General features: G+C 42.8%; 1 protein-coding gene across 11 annotated transcripts in view; it reads right to left on the reverse strand.

Annotated features, from left to right (window-relative positions):
- The window catches only part of MOB2 (MOB kinase activator 2), a 108,788-nt gene that overhangs the window by 1,755 nt on the left and 89,136 nt on the right, over window positions 1–17,897 (reverse strand). For 10 of the 11 annotated variants that reach the window (XM_064425209.1, XM_064425205.1, XM_064425201.1 and 7 more), the window contains exons 2-4: window positions 8,430–8,590; window positions 7,125–7,218; window positions 890–1,014 (exon numbers count right to left, since the gene is read on the reverse strand). In XM_064425209.1, the coding sequence (XP_064281279.1) occupies window positions 890–1,014; window positions 7,125–7,218; window positions 8,430–8,590 (380 nt within the window). Of the gene's footprint in view, window positions 1–889; window positions 1,015–7,124; window positions 7,219–8,429; window positions 8,591–15,834; window positions 15,853–17,897 lie in introns of those variants that run through there. The other variant, XM_064425212.1, reaches the window with a different exon arrangement.

Genomic DNA, 17,897 nt, shown 5'->3' on the forward strand with positions numbered 1-17,897 from the left:
TGAACACATTGAAATTCTATCAAAGGGGAAAGAAACTACCTCCTTCCAGATCAAGCTGCTTGTAAGCAAAGGCTGCCAGCCTAATGTTTTCTGTACTGTAATGTCCTATATTGTAATGTGCTAGTTTCCCAATTACCTCTTGAAGTGGCTCCTGAAGCCAGCTGCTTTTAGTTCTGATTAAGCCCACCTACAATAGTTTCAAGTTTCTATTTTCTTCCCTTAACCAAAGGCACTGCATGTAGCAATCGTGTTAGGATACAAATTTGAGTTAAAATTACTTTGCTATTGCTTTTCAGCTCTAAAAAATCACATTCTTATTTAATCTTTGTATGAGAAAGGAGAGTGCAAACATTCTGAGAGACAATGCAGAGCCTTGGGCAAAGAAAGCAAGCCACATTGCTGCAATCCAATTTATTACCCACATTTCTTAATGCATTGAGGCTCTAATGGAAATAGGAAAGCCACACAAAGGTTGAAGTTTGCTATCACCAGACTGTATTGAACACACAAATGCTGACTGTTTTCAGAATTTTATCCTCTATAAATCCAGGCTACATCATCTCAAAATGCCTGAAGAAAAATGGGTACTGATGATGAGATACAGGCCAAGGGGTCAGGTTTGTGAGACTTTCACCCCAGTTCATGCACCAAGAGTGTAAGTTTTCTTTTACTGCAAGAATCAACCAAAGTTATAATCTTCCTTTAAAAAAAAAAAACAACTAACAACCAAAACTACAAAAGAAACATGCAAAGAAAGAAAACTATATATTAAAAAACCAAACTAAAACCCATCAAACAAAAGAGAGAAAGCTGTCTGGTATTCACACACACGAGTGCCAGCTTTCACTTGACTGCTGGCACCCCCCCAGAGCCCAGGCAGTGGCCATACCGTATTTTGTGGGAAAGACATCCTCATCTGTCACTAGCTTCTGCACCGAACTCATGACGAAGTCAACGTACTGAGGAGCAGTGCACTTGATCTTCTTTCCCCGCTCGTCATACCAGTAGTACTGTCTGTGGAGAGAAGGGACAGTGTCACCACATCACACTCTGCTCCTCAGCTACTCCTCCAAGGGGCTGTGTCCAACTAACATAAAACAGCTGCTACAGAAGAGATTCACTTCTTTCTGCATGGAAGAACTTGAGCTTGTGTTGGCTGATTTTGTCTCTCCCTGTCAGTCTAGGCCACAGTGCAGGTACCAAGCACAGAAAGCCTTGCTGACAAGACTGCAAGGGGAGGAGCTCTGCTGAAGAGTGATAATATCCATGACAGGTTTGCATACAGTCTGTAGAACTGCACAGGAAGGCATTACTGAATTATATTTAAGGGGCAACAACATTGCACAGTGATGAACTGATAAACTTCTGATGCTTAACATCAGAGAGCATAAACAAGTAGTGCAATACTGTGAAACAGTCAGACGGTGGCTCCAGAACACCACCTTTTCCAGCCTGGGGCTCTCCAGCACCGGCAGTGATTTCAGGTGTTCCAAATCCTCTTCCAAAATGCAACTAGAGGGGAGTTTTCAGGCCCCTTCTGCACATCCATACCAGTATGTGTTTGAACTCTGTTCCTTATGTTACAGTTACAGACTCCCCAAACACCTGAATTTCCAAGTGATTCTGCCACCAGTGAATACTCCTGTTGGATCTTAACAGGAGATACTAGCCCTTCAAAAGCAACCATAATTCAATCAGTTAGCCATAATAACTTTGATTTCCTACAGCCATCCCTCAGCTGACAGACAACCTGAAGGCTACAAAACAACTAAATGTTTGTTCCTTTTTTAAAAATAGTCATGGTTAATTAAAGCATCTCTAACTGCTACCGAGAGCAGCTACCCACTTGATTAGGCAGACAGTGAGAAATGTTTTACAGATAAAGAATTCAGGAAAACACTTTTTAAGTTTTTATTCCTATGTCACATTAGACAAGCCTTGAGTTTCAGTTCCAGTTTGTGAACTTTCTTCAGAAAGTCTAAGCTCAAGGCACAATCCTCTATCATGATAGGGCTGATAAGAAATCTATTGTATTGGTCTTCCCCAATGACACAGTTCACACCCTAAGCCATATGAAAATGAGGAAGCTGCAGAAATAAGTAGAGGAGTTCAAGTTAGGAGAGGAAAAGCAACTGCAAAGTAGTTCTGCAAACATTAAGGTTTTAGACTTTTTCTTTCAGCTCCTTTTCACTATGTAGTATTTGGTCACTCTGTCCTTTACTAGAGAGACAAGGATTGACTGCAAAATTTCGTAAAAAGGTGAGTGGGTGAAAACAGGAGTCAAAAGTTCTTTTCAGAGCTATGTCAGGCATCAAACCCAGCACCTGGGCCCTTAGGCACAGACTGTGCTCACTTCCTTTGTACAATCCACCTCTAAGGAATTACACAATGTAGTGCACCAACACAACCTTCTTTGCCAACTCCTGCAGTGAGAGACAGACCCAGGCAATCCAGCCTTATTCTGGGTCTCAAGACAGTGCTTGTCACCAGGAGCAGAGGCAGCCTGCACCGTTCTACCCCAGCAGTTCTCTCCTGCCCCAGGAATCCTCAACTGCAAGACAGGAAGCACAGTTTAGAGCTGCCCTTAGGTGCAAAACTGAGTGTTGATAATTGGATTTTAGTCAAAAGAAACAATTTGGCAACTGTACAAGTTCACTTATATTCTCATGTAAGAGAATAAGTCTGCCCTAGCATCCCACTGCCTAGCCTTTCTGCCTTTCCTTGAAAATTAGGAAATTATTATGCAAAATTGGAATGAAACTGAAGAATCATTAACAGTAAGGGGATAACTACAAGGACTGTCCTGTTGATTAGAGTAATGTGTTTTCCTCATGTTTCAGGTGCTGTTGAACAGATTTCCCAGCTCTCAGGGGAAGAGAGGAGTGAGCCCCTGACGTGCCATGAACATCTCGCACCTGGTACATGGCCTCCACCCATGCTGCAGTTATCTCCAAGAGCAGGATAGCAGCAGTCTGGGGCCGTGGAAGGGCTCACTTGGGCACAGAAGCCTAATTGCATTCCACCACTGGCACTGTGACAGCACAGTCCCATATTAGGGAATGGATGGGAAGCAGAAAGGACAAGAGGATGAGACTTAAGGGCACTTTTCAAAAATTGCAGATTTAAATCTCCCCAGTATGGAGAATATGAGGAATCTGCGGCTCTGTTCTAAATCCCAGGGAGAAATGACTATGGGTTTACCAGAGAAGAGCCTGTGATGCAAATAATGAAGCATAACACATGTGAAATCATAAATGAAATCACAATACTGCATTTTAATATATGTATGTACTTTATCCCTTTTCCTCTAAAACATTCTGGGCTGGTGTTGATGACACAGAATCCAAGACAGAACAGGAGTTACACCAATATACAAGAAAGGCTTTTGGATGGAGGGAAAAGCATATAGAGTGGAAATTATTTTGCCTGGAAAGGAAGGAGAGACAGTCCTGGTAGAAATACCAAAAAACAGGCAACATGAAGAAAGCAGGATAGAAATCCAGAGGCAGGAATATAGTGCTTGTGTGCAGCTGGAACAGCTTTGATGGTTTCACAGGGGCTAAGCAGTGTTTGGATGGCAGAGAAGAGAAAGGAGGCATCATGTAAAATCATATAGCTGACGGAACTTAAATTTAAGAAAATGTAAAACTTACAAATTTGAATTGAGCACTCTAGGAGGAAATCCCCTCCCTATGCAGAGACACTAAGGGCAAGATAAACATGAGAAAGGAGACAAGAGTGATAAGAGTTATCAATTAAGGGATTTCACTGGACAAAAACATTTTGGAAGGTGGGCTTCCTGAAAGTTTGCATCTATCCTTCATTTCTGCCTCAGGAGTTTTGAAGACATCCTTTTATGTACAGCACTTCTATAGGCTCTTATTTATTACACTCACTGCAGCACTTTGAGGAGTTTTACCTAAATGTCAGCTAGAAAACCAGTTTATAGCTCAGGGTGCTTTAAAGCTGGTTTGTGTAATAATAAGCTATAAAGCACACTAAATTTTAACAGCAAATACTGTATTAAAATATAGTACCTGCTTTACAACAAGTGATAAACGTATTAATGAGCAAAATTGAGTAATTCCCAACGTTGTATTCATTCACCCTCATTAAAGTTTGAGGATAACTGGCCACTATGGTGTTTCTCTTGGCACTATCCCACCTTGCCAGCAAATGCTTCCATCTGTTCTACACTGAGACAAAGTTTTGGTCAGATGTCTCCTAGTGACCGTAAGCAGAAATTCTCCTCCTTGCTGTGTGCAGATGGCTGTGCTATCTCATGTATCTGACAGAGGGCTGAAAGCTGCATCTGTCTGCAGTTTGTCACTTGGCTGCAGCTTCTCTCTGGTGTTAAAACCTTCCCTCAAATATTTAACTTCAACCAGTGCTTATTGTGCCAGCAAATACTTTAAATTTAGGACTGGGTACTTGCAGTGCAATTTGAATGTCAAGTAACTTGACAAGCAACCAGTTCTCAGTAGTTACTTGAACATCTCAACCATAAATAAAAAAGCCTTTCTTAGGCATGACCAGAATGGTGTGATCCAAAATGTATCATAAAGAACTCAGCAGGGAAAATATAAAAGTGGAACAGAATGCAGACTTTCACATGGACCTACCCAAGAAATCAGCATGGGAAACAATGGCAAACTGCACCTTAATTCCAAGGTCCTGTAATTCTGTGGCAATCTTATATAGCCAGATGGTATTTTATTCCAAAGGAGAGCAACAAACAGATCATGGCCACAGAAGGCTAAGCCTGCAGTGTCCATCAGGCTAATCAGGAGCTGACACCAGTGTTCAGGTGTCTCTCTACACTGGAGAGAGGTCCAAGGCACAATAAGCCACACAACTGGTGCTTCTCCAACACAACAAGCACATCATCAGCTTACCAGAGCTAGGAAAGGCAGAACAAAAAGATCAGGATTTGGAGAACACAATTATGAAAGGGGCCCACAAAGCTGAACTGTGCTGAGGTGTGTAGGCAGCTGATCTCACCTTGGTGGCTTTTTCACAGACCCACACACTTGCTAGAAGCAAGCAGCCTCCAGTTTGCAAATGTGAATCAGCCACCTGCCCCAAGTACAGGAAGGTACTGAGGTTGTTATGATTTAGCTACACACAAGCCATTTCAAGTGCTTCACCCAAGTGCAGACATGCTTCCTGTTATTCCCAAACAGCACAATTTTTCAGTTTTCCAAAACAAAGGATAGGAACATTCTGCTATCAGTCCCTACCACTAAAAATACAGGCTACAGCTGCAGTTGCCTTCAGGCAACTTCCTCTCTTTATTCTGCAGCACAAGGTGCTTACAGAGAACTCTTGTAAAAGACTCACTAGAGCAGAATGGAGCAACACTAATGCAGGATCCCAATCACCACCTCCTTTTAGCCACTATTTCCCACCAGCCAAGTGGATAAACAGTTGAACTCTGTGCTTGGGACTGCCAGTGCTACATCAGGAATTTAAACATGAGCATGCTTAGGAACAAGAATCAACAAAATACTCATCTTACTGCTCACCATTGCTTATTTAGAGACAGGCTGTCTCCTTTTGATAAAATCTGGGTCCAGCAGAGATTTATTACTTTCTCTTCCAGCTTGGTTTCAAAGTCTCTAGCATGGCCTTTAACTCTCTGACAGTTATCATTCCACCTTCTATATGCAAAAATACCCTCCATACACTTTGCATGCTTTTAAGTGCTCTCAAAGAAAGCCCCTGATATTAATTTTATGTCTACAAGATAGACCAGTGCATTAGGCGAGGCTTTCCTTCTAAGAATTATGTAATGACTGTCAGAGATACAATATAGAGGTTCTGTTGCATACATTCCCTGGGATGCTGTTTGATGTACTATGACATTACTGCCCAGCTGTCTCTTTTAAAATCCATCTCAAGTAAATTAATCCCAGGAAATGCAAGAGGAGGGAAGAAAAGGACTATCAACACATGTTGGAGGGAAAAACCCAAACCACAACAGGCATATTCATACTTGACTGGATCTCATATTCCACCACGTTGGACTGTGCTCATCAGGAGCAGAAGTTTATTTTAACTTTTTTTTTATATTCACACTGTCTAGTAACACTACAAAGCTTCCTCTCAGAACTAACTGCTAGTCAGTGTTAAAGTCTTCTAAGTTCTCAAGGTGGAAAAATGCCAAACCAAAAAGTTTTCCTTACTCTTGCACAGCTGCCATTTGTGTCCTCTGTGCCCAGGGGCTCAGGCAGAGCGCCTGTGGCTCACGTCAGGCTAGAGGTTATCCACCAGCAGCCTGGAGCTGTGTCAGCATTCCAGCTCTCAGAAGCAGCCTCTGAGGTTTTCACAACTCACCTCTCCTGCCCTGCCTTCCCTGGAACCCCAGCACTGTAACCAGTACGGACAGTCCTGCCCTGCCCTAGCTCAGGAGCACACTGTGCAGGTACTGCCATGAGCAGCTGCCCTGCAGGCAGGGGCACAACAAAGGACATGGGGGCCTGTGGCTCAGCCAGGTGACACTCAGAGAGACAGCAGGAGCTGACAACACCCCAAGACTCACTCAGGCTTTTTCAACTATGAGATTACAAAAGGCCAGAGTTTCCTTTTTTTGGGGCCCCATGTGGAGGCACTGGATCGAGCTGTTAGGAGGTTATTTAGTTACTGTACCAAGTTAATTTTAAGGATCTGGATATCAGAGACTCTGCTATGGAAAACCTGGATCAAGCCAGTATGAAAAGCTGGTCTGAGGGAGTGTGGGGTGTATAGCTGTGAAGGGGCCCTGGTCCCAGCTCAAGACCAACTGCCATAGTGGCTCCTGGATGGTCAGACAAGGAAGGTTCCTTAACACCTTCCTTTCCCTCTCCCCCAAGCACACACATGGTCATCTGCCTCTCTGATCTGACCTTATAAAGCCAGCTTAGAGCACTCAGAGATTCTCATCCTTCTAGTCCTCCACAAAACCAGATTTCCACCACACTTCCCTGCTGAAGGGAGAGAAGAGGATGCACAGCTGACACATTCTCAACAAGTAGAGACCTGCTGTAAAACACTTGCCCAGTGCCATCCAATACCAATATCCTCCCCCAGGAGACTCTGAAGACATGGAAACCTTGCACATGTAATAAATAAAAATATTGACTTACGTATTGCACACTGCCATGGTCTGACATGACTCTCCTGTACAGAATTCTGAGATTGTACTATACTGTAAGTTGATGTGATGAAAGAAAGTTGTTGCTGAAAAATAAATGAAGGAAAGACATTCAGAAGTAAAATACTTTCAAACACTGGTTATCCTCCAGACAATCATTTAAATACAGCAAGTGAAACAACCTCAGTCTTCATCTTGCATACAAATTTAAACATGATTTAGCTAAATGAGCCTAATGATGAACTGCAAAACAAAGAGGTACACAGAATGAAAGCTCTTGTTTTGATTTAAGATGAAAGCACCATGATGCATTCGCTCTTATTACTCACAAAGCAGAAAGACTGGAAAGTGTCTCTGTCATCAGCCTCACCTTTACAGTAGAATACTCTGCTGTAAGCTGAAGGCAAACAATTTGCTACATTCTTTTGAAGTCAGACTTAAAATCTACAGCGGCTAGAAAACAGCTATATTAGTTTTCAAAACACGTCTCCTTGTAAAAACAACCAGCATGAAACCTAGTACACTTCCACTTTTTAAAAATCTCCTGAGATAATTTAACTTCTTAATACTTCTCATGGGGCACCTCACTTTTTTCTTAATGAGTCTCTATAAACTTTCCTAGTGTGCAGTTTAAAGTAGTTTCTTGCTACTACCACACAGTGTTGAAAACATAAACAAGAGTGGGCCATAGATGCAGGTGAGGACAGGCAGGAGCAGCCCAGGAAAGCACAGCAAATCAGGGCTGAAGTGCACAGGTACAGCATTCAGTCACAGTAGCTGGTCACATCTCTGAACTTCAGCCTGTCTACTGTTGAAATCCACAGTAATTCCCCCAAAATTTGGAAGGAGTGGGGAGGAAAAAACCTGACCAAAACACTTCACAACTTCTGGCTTTAGGCATAAGTTGCTTTACATACAAGCCTTTAGAAACTCCATTTTTACAATGCTTCTGGAAGATTAGTAGCTGGAGTCAGAAACATGCAGAACCAGCCAGTTTAGCAAGCAGTCAACGGGGATCTTGATGGTTCTGCAAAGAGCATCCAAAACTGCAGTGCCCTCAGTGCCACAGGGAGGGGGCTGGAAGGAGGAAATGCATCAAGGCTTTCATGCTGCTGAGCACAGCTGGGCTGTGTGTGAGACAGCTTAATTACCACTCAAGGTATAATGACATGCATTACACAGTAAGCATAAATAGTCACTGAGTGTTTTTCTAAGCACTGAAAACAGCAAAAAGAGTGAATGAATGGCCTCTTGAGGATGGACAGCAAGCTCAGAGTTGTATGAACATAATACTCACTGTTGCTGGCAAGCCACTCGTTGAGGTCTATTTCCCGTGGTAACATCACTAGTTCCTTAAATTCGAAGTCGGTAATTCTGGATTTTGTGTATTCTGGCTCTAGGTAAAGTTTCTTCTCTTCTGGTGCTGGCTTCTTACCATTTGGCTTTCCCTTGGACTTCCTGAAAAAGATTAAAAAAGAGAGAAGTGGTGTTAGTTCTACTGTTGAACAGCTACAGAAACCTGAAAGCAGCTGGTTCATCCGAACTCCTGTATTTGCCTTTACCACTGCCTCCTGCATTCCCTTCCCCAGCAGCTTCGTTTTGCTGCTCCATCTCCCCTGCCCTTTGGCCAGATGAGATTGCAAACTCCTGGGAGAGCACTGGTCTGTCCTCAGGCCTGTGACCAGTGGTGACAGCAGGACAGCTCTGTGCCTGAAGGAGCCCATGTGAGGACCAACAACCTGCCGCATCACACAGTTCCTGGTCACCTGCAGAACAGGAGTCTGAGAAACAGCAAACCTGGCTGCTGCAAAAGACAGCTGCAAAAGCTGGTGCTGCTCATTCAAGCCTACAGCATTCCTTGCTCTCTAGCCCCATCAGAAGCTTTCTTAAGTGAACATCTGTGACTCCAGCTAAAAGCAGTAATAACCACAAAAATATCTATTTTCTCAATTCTACGGTTACTTGGGACAGAACGAGCTGAGTTCATGTTTTTCTGGAAACCCTTGGAAATGTAATGCATTTATGAAATAATCTTCCATTTGGATTTATAAAAGCACAGCAATCACATTCCATGAAAGATGTTTATCTCCATGGCATATTGTGACTTTTCATCTCCCATCTGTAAAGTGTTTGCTGTCATCACTAGACTGTTCCTCTCACTTGTTTTTTAAATAAACTCTCAACCCAATCCCGGACAAGTGATTCAGTAGGAAGGACAGTGAGTCAAGCACTTTGGTCTTTTAGGCTATGCGGTCAAACGTCCATGTGTTCCTACAGTTAAAAAATCCAACTACGCAGAGATGGACGATCTATTTAACGGTGAGGCACAATCACAGGACAATACTGCTGTCCATTATAATATAAAAACAAGGAAGAGATGCCAGCTCTTTTTTAATGTCAGGCTGTCTTCATTGAAATGATTTTTAAGGATCTATAAAGCCAAGACAAGCCCACCTTTGCAGATGACTACATTAAGTTTGCTGTCAAAACTCATTGAGATATCATCCAAAGGAAACAGACCTCACACTTTGGCTCTTAAAACACTTAAATAATCTTCCAACTGTGTTGCTGTCTGAGACACATGCAGGCTTAATTTTTGTTGTGAGGATATGATACACATCTTTCCTGGAATGGTGTTTGAAGTCTCAGTGCTCTTATTAAAGGAAATACAATCACTCAGTTTTCTCTATTCATGGGCTCTTTACTGATCTGTTTATTAAACCTATCTTCAGAAAGATTCATCATCCACATAATCCCTTCTGGAGCAGGGAGAGACTGAGATGTGCCTTCCGCAGGAAAGCAGCACTTTAACTTTGGTCACCAGCACTGCCAGTGCTCACTGTCTTAAACTTGTGTCACATGTCTCTCTAAACAGTAAATTAAGACTAGAGGGACATCAGAAAGGCCACCAGGAAGGAAAACCAAGGAAAACTTGGTGACAGCAGCACAATATACCCTTACAGCCTCATGATGTATTTACAGAGATGTGCAGGAAGCACTGCAGCAGGTGTCTGGCAGGGAGCAGATGATCACACCTTTTTTCCTATGTTAATGAGAAAGGTGGGCTTCACTGTTTAAGAGGGGATGCCTGTGACATCTTTTTAAATAATACAACATAGAACATCTTTCTAAAGAATATAAATACAGAACGAAAACAAACTAAAGGACTAATTGTCATAGCTGCTCCACAAGGGGATGTTTTAGGACATGAGAATCAGTTGTTCCTCGGTGCAAGGCTCTTAATACAGAGGGGTTACTCGGTTAGATAACAGCTCCTGGTTGTCAGACTATTTCTGTCTTCAAACCCTTGCATTTGCTACATTTAGTGGTTTCTGGGTTTAGTTAGGCTGGGGAGGGAGGGGGCCAGGATTCTGGCATTCAAGGATAAATTGATTTTTTTTTTTTAGTTAAATTATAGTTCTAGTTAACAGTCATGCAGAAAATACCGTCAGCTTCTGAGACTGGTTTGACAAACCACATCAACCACAACTGGGGAAAAAAGCTATCAGTGAGAAGTAGTTTGGATAGAGTTTCTGTCTTTGCTGTAGTTCATGATAATTAAACCAAGGGCCCCAGGTTAGGGCTGTGCCACATCAGCTAAGAGCAGTCTTCTGTAAGGAGGAGGAGGGAAGAGAGACAAAGAGGTCAAAGACAGTCTGTCAGATTCAGGCTGTGGAGGGAAACCACAGAAGGAAGCAAGACACAGAGACTGAGGCAAGCCTTCCATCACATGGGAATGGGTGGGGTGTACCTCATCCCCACTGCAGCATCTCTTCCCCATTTCAAGAGAATAAACAAAAATGCAACACTAAATATATTTCACAAGTTTGTTACTGCAAACAACTACACTGTCCTCTGATTTTCACACAAATGTCAATTCTCTGTTAGATCAGTACACGCAGCCACTTGGGAGTCTTTTAAATAGATTGTGTAAGTCTTTCCACAACTGCCTTGTGCTGGAACTGAAGCACTTCAAACAAAAGCTTCCTGAAAAATCCTGTGCTCTGTCCCTTTCCAAAGCTTTGGCTTGGTTTAAAAAAGAACCTCTTGGATATCACCTCAGAACCTGCAATATACCCAGAATCACTGCTGTCAAAGGATTTATTCACACCACTGACACCTGAATGTCAAATTGCCATGTGCAGCACAAGCATCTTGTTAACCTTTTGCAGCTTCTGAGACCACAGCAAGACTACAGAAGTTGTTTACACCAGCACATTTCCATGTCCTGCATGCAGTGCAGCTGGGACACTACATGGCCCCAGTACTTTAAGTACAAAGTAACAAAAAAACAAAAACAAAACAACAACAACAAAAAAATCAAATCAAAACAAAACAAAAAATAAAATCCAGCCTTGAGAATGCTATTTTGAACTGGGCCAGGTATCACTCTCCAGTTAGGCAAAACTTAGGTTCTAGTGACTTACTGAAATTAATTGAGTCATGCTCAGTCTAGGCTGTAAAACTGTGGCTTTCATTTGGGAACTATCAATACCGGCCCTGGTGTAAAGCATTTTCTTTTTAAATTTAAAAACCCCTATTTTAGAAACACAGTTACACATGATTAAGAATCAACCAAGAATACTTCCATATTCCAGATAAACCAAAGCTTATTCATTCACCATCACCAGGATTACAAAATAGTGCAAAGTTTAGGAATAAACTTCCTTCCCTCTGCTCAGGCCTACATCCAAGCTCACTGCTGTTTCAAAAACCTGTTAAGAAAACACCAGCTGGACTCAACTCCAGGGGTATGAAGTGAAACATCCATTACCTTCTTTCTGTGAGTTCTTCTCATGCAAGATGCCTTCCTTAATTTTTCATTTTATGTTTAAAGTACACAAATACAAAAAATTGTCAAGAACAATAGTTTTACTGTTCTATTCAGGAAACACCAAAATTCATCACCTGCAAATGACTGTTTATTGGAAAACATAACTAAGTGCCATCTAAGACCACAAAAAAGAGCAGAATTTTCAAAACACATCTATAGGCACCTCAAGTCCTGATTCAAGTTTACACAAGTCTTTCTTCAAAAAATTAGAGAATTCTGCTAAATTTGTCTTAACATGTCCATGCCACATCAACTGTATCACCCAAGCAGCTGCAGAAGTAGCTGTTATGCAGCAGTTTGGTGGTCTGTCCACAGCTTACACAAGTCCTGTCTCTCAGTACTTAAATACTAAAATTAAGGAACGAAACATCTTTAGGGAATCCAAAGAGACATCACTCCACAGTTTTTACTGACAGGCAAACCAGAGTACAAACTAATCCTGCAGACAATACCCATGCTAGGACTGCCTCTGGTCTTGGGCACTCAATTGAACGTGGTGCCACAGGCCAGGTCACACCCAAAAGTAAATTTCAGAGAGGGAAAAATGATGGGAAATGGCAGAAGAGCGATGGCTTGCCTGAAGTCTTGGAAGAAGGTTCAGCAAACTGGCGCCAGGCCAAGACTACAACACTAATGCTGCTATAGCAGAGCTGCCATACTCAGCCTTGTGTGCAGCTAGAACAGAACAGACATCAGCTGCAAGTTTGCCTGGATTTCACTGGAGATAGGTAGAAGACACTCCACCAAGTGCCAGCCCACTGATCATTTTTTCCCCTAGTCTAACTGCTTTGTTAAGATCGAAGAAAATTGCCAATTTCCCAGCTTGCTTTCTTATCCCAACGTCAGTCAATAAAGATCCTCCTCTTTCTCTGTCATTTCCTTCTTGATCAGATGCTCAATAGTTTCTTGGTTTAAAAAACCCTGCACTTCAGAGCATCTTCAAAGCACCATCAAGGTTTAGTTTTAATACCACCAGGAAGTGTTATTCCCATTTCAGAGCAGACTGTGGCTGTAAGGTTCGAGGCTGATTGATGGTACAAATGCTAAAGATGTGCTTCAGTGTAAACCAACGTGGTTTGTTTGTAAAGAAGCACATATGAATCAATCTGATTTAGCTGAAGAAGGACCAGGGACTTAATGTTCCCACATCCCAATGTGGATGTGCTTCATAACCTGATGTAGTTCACATCACTTTGGAGCTGTACCAGGCGTCCATGGCTCTGGTCATGCACATGATTTATTCTGAGGCTGATCACACAGAGGGAAGACAAATGATTTATTAAATGCCAAACTTCCCTAAACTGACCATGCTATTTTAGATGATCTCTACCAGTTCAAGATTCCTTTTTTTTTTTTTCCAGAGGAAACCAGCACAGCTAGAATAATTTCTTGCTGTCCCCAGCAAGCTGTGCAGCTTCTCCAATTGCATCTGAAACTGAAATCTCTTCAAGGACAACTGATGAAACTTTGAACCCCCTTCTCCATCCTCCAAACCAAACTAACTCTCCTTGGGATGAATGGCTGTTTACTTTTTCTTTTGGAAGTACATGTTATCAGTGGGTTTTCTCATTTTAGTCTGGCATATTAAAATGGAAATAAGAGTAACTTTAGAAAGTTAAAGAAGTTATTTTAAAAGCCTATAGTGGTGATGACCAGAGCTGCAGGCAAAACTCCCATCACTCTCTCTGGATCATGCACCAGTTTCAGATTCCAACCAAATCTCAAACACTCCAATTTCCATTGGAAAATTTACAGAACAGGTCTGACAGGCCTCACATGGCAAATCTGTCTCTGTTTGCAAATTCTAAACTCACAAGCCATCTCAAGTCTGTGAGGATGAAAATCACCATGGATCATGAACCTTACAGGCCAAAGACACGTATTTTGTGATTAATGTGGTGGAATTTTGTGGGCTTTTTTTAGCAGCTGACCCTATGCCTTACACAAGGTTAACTGCTATAATCCTAGCAATCCCCACAATTTCAGAAGAGAGCAAGTCTCCACTGTTGCCAGTCCAGCTGTGACATATTCCATTAGTGCTGATGGGAGTACAGCCCCACAGTCCACAGCAATGCACGCAAAAAATGACACAAAAAACTGTTTTATGGAACATCAAAACCAATGATGCCCACAGAAATAATACAAAATTATATTTTAAAAACCACTCAAGGGTTTGGGGGTTATTTTCCAGTAACTTGGCTTGCACTTTATGATTTGTATAGTTCACAGTCTAGAAAAGTTTGGGTTTAAATGGTGCACTCCCAATCAGAACTTTTTACAGAGATTACTGTCTGTAACAGCAACACCATACTCCAAGTACATCTCTGCACACTGAACTAGCTGATATCTCAAACTATCTGGGCCTTTGATTTTTTTATCCTGTAATATTTTATTTCTTTTTGAAGTGGTGTGTTTCAAAACATGCACCACTATATGAAGTTATAAAATGAAGTAATCCTACCAAAACTTACTTTTTTGGCACTCTAAGGATAGGGGTTAGCTTCTTAAAAGACAAAATTAGAGAGGCAGTAAGACAACACTGTAGCAGCGTCCTTCAGGCCAAATTTTAAGAACACTGTTTTTATTCTTCCAGGGAATAAGGGCTTAGAATTCAGAATTAAAGCTGTACTGGATGTTTGCATTTTAGCTTCTCTCCTCTTCCCTTCCTCGGCTAGGGAGGCAAAGGGAATGTGAGTGGAACAGAAGAGGGAGTAAAACACAGTAAGGCAAAACAATTCCAATACTCAAAGCCTCTCCCTTTAATGTACTCCCTTTGCAGAAAGGAAAAACACAGTGATTTCAGCCACGCACAGAAGGCTACAGCTTTGTAAGGTAAACCAGGTCAGCTGCTCACAGACATACTTTTTACCTTTATAGGCTTTTTATGTGGCCCTTTACTGGAAAGAAATTATCAGTTAATTTCTGGTTACAAACACTCTGCGTAAGCACGGGAGTCCTGAACCCATTCATAGCAGGAAGGAAACAGTTTTATGAGCTGAAATTTACGAGTCCAAGTGACAAGAACAATGAAGAAGAAGCAGGTTACGCCAGTTCTTACGGGTCAGGAACAAACTCTTGAAGGCTGTCCAGTTTCCTACCCAGCAGCCCACTGCCTTTTCTCCTCAGTTAAGAGCAAGAACTGGAAACTTAGAAGGGTTACAGAGTTTAAATCCCTTCTTGGTAATTCAGTGTCTTTGTTTACTTGTACAGCATGCACAAAAAGGGGAATAACAGCTTCCTTCAAACATCAGTGGAGCTGCCCTTTCTTTGAGAACACTGCTAGAGATAATGTTTGTATTTCCCCTCTTTCTTTAAAGCAGCACAAGATTAGCACCTCTGGAGGTTTTCTCTGCGATCCCATGTCCTGTTTTAACCCAGATCACTGCTTAGTCTTCAGCTGGAAATGCCACGTGACAGCACACCCAGAACACAAATCCTGGATGTACACATCCACATTCAGGGTTGGGAAAGAAAAGAACACCAGCATGGGAAAGGAAGCTGTGCAGGGTATTGGAAAGCAAGTCCAAATCCCAGTGCAGCATTCAGTGCAATTGTTCACAGATTGCTGTGGACAGTGCTTTTCTCCAAGGCTGCACAAGGGAAGGAGACCAAGCTTTTTAAGGCAGTCTCCATTCCAATCTCCTCTTGCCGCAGGTCTCTGACAGACCCCTCTGACCTCAGCTTCATTTTCCCCTCTCCTGCCCCGGGTCAGCTCCAGGGCTTGGTTGCTGCACAGGTCTAAGGGGGCTGTGCAGCATAAAGCATCTTTGGCAGCATTGCTGGCCCTGCTTATTCATTTTTGTTCTGTTTTTAAAAGTTACTAATAGTTTATTTAAGAGGAGGAGGAGGAAAGAAGAATGTACCCTACATGCCAGGGAAACTTTTTCTTCGGGATTCTCATAGTGGCTCTTTGCCTTAAAAGGGAATCTTTGCTTGGCCTCCGGATGCTCTGCTGTAAACAGTCGGTGCCAAGGCATGGCAGGCATGTTAAGGATGACAAGTGCCATAACATTATTTCATAATGCTGCTTCTCAACAGAAAGCCCAAAACATTCTGTAGGGCCAGACTGAGCTCCAGCTGGCGCTGCTGGAAAAGCAAGGAGAACACGGGGCACCTGCACCATGCCACGTCTGGTACATCAGGCCTTTCTGTGCCCTTCTGTAGGACTCCCCACCCACCTGCTGGTGAAGGGGCTGAGCACAAGTCTTACAGGGAACAGCTGACTGAGCTGGGCTTGTGTGACCAAGAGAAAAGGAGCCTCAGGCTACCTTACCACTCTACAACTACTGAAAGGAGACGGCAGCAAGAAAAGGTCTCTTTTCCCAGGTCAAAATGGACAAGACCAAAGGAAATGGCCTCAAGGCTGTGTATTAGAAAAATCTATTCACCAAAGAGTTATCAGGCGCTGGAGCAAGCTGCTCAGGGAACTGGCGGAGTCACCATCCCTGGAAGTATTTATGATGTGTGGATATGGTTTAATGGCAGACTCAATGACCTCAAGACTCTTTTCCAACCCAAACAGCTATGATTCTTCTTACCTCCCTGGTACATCACCTCCCAGCACAAGCTGAGTGTTTGCCCACAGTGGTGTGTCAGAGGCACATCACCTCCCCTGCTGAGACTCCCGGGGGTCCCCCGCCTTGTCTCCAATGCAGCTCTGGGAGAAGGGCTGCAGAGGCAGGGCCAGGCACGCCACAGCTCAGCTAATGCTACAAAAATGTGCAGAGTGCATTCTTGTGGTAGAACACGCTGCACTGGAGCTCCCTTTCTTCCCTGGGCCTACCTGCCAGAACTCCTCCCCCAGACTGAACACAGGTTTCCAGCTTCCTGACTGCATAGTCCTTGCCCTCTCCAGGTTCCCCTCCAGATAACACAACTGGGACACCAGGCAAGCCATGTCCAATGGGAAACAAACAGATTATTTTTTTCTAGGAGCTAGTGATGTAATTTAAATGAAACAATTCACTAGAAAAAACAAAATTACCCAAGCAATATGCAGTCGTTCTTCATTTTGAAATGTTCTTTTTTACCTTGGTGGCAAAAAGCCCTCACCATATCCCAATCAGGAGGTACCAGCACAAGGGCTCAGCAAGATTCTTTTCTTCAGCAATTTACTACAATCCAGATTTCTGCTAATTTGTGCAATAGGAAATAAAAAGGACTAATTTTTCCTATTTTCAACATCTCTACATGGAGCCAAATAAGGTCTGTGGTAACAGAGATTCAGTAGGTCACAGACTGAGTGTTGTAACAATTAATTTACTCAATGCTTAGAACAAACCACACAGCAGAGCACTGCATCAGAGGTGCCCAAGTCCTGAGCCTGGGAATGACATGGAGTGGTGGCTTTTGTTTTTGTTGGTTTTAAGTCTCCATTGGCAAAACTGTCTGAAAGGAAGCCAAAACTGAGCAGAAGGACGGCAAATCCCAAATCCCTGCTTGAGAAAGCATCTCACAGTATATTCTCCTGTGCTTGCAATTCCTCCTCCCCTGGAAAGGCACTCAGAGCAGACCCTGGTGTGGGGACAGGAGGGGCCACCCCATGCTGACTCTTTAGGACATCTCTGCCCAGCCATTCAGCAGCTGAAAATGCAGGCTGGAGCTCTGATCTGGGCTTTGTCTTGTTAACACACAGCTCATTTCATTCCTAAGGCAAACACTCCAAACCCATCAGGCCCATACACAATACCAAGATAAGGATGCTCCTGCATCCTTGCCTCCCTTAGAGGAAAAATGCCATTAGTATTCAAGCAACACAAATGCATCCTCCCCTGGTAAATATACTCCATACTGCAGCCACACAGCAGGGCCAGGATTCATTTCAGCACAGGTATCTGCACATGGGAATGTTTACATCTCAGCAAGCTCTCCAAGGACCTTTGGAAACCAGACAAGATAAATAGTTCCTTCTCTAAAACAAAAAATACTGCA

Source organism: Passer domesticus, chromosome 6 (genome assembly GCF_036417665.1).
Source record: "Passer domesticus isolate bPasDom1 chromosome 6, bPasDom1.hap1, whole genome shotgun sequence".
Taxonomy (NCBI): Eukaryota; Metazoa; Chordata; class Aves; order Passeriformes; family Passeridae; genus Passer; species Passer domesticus.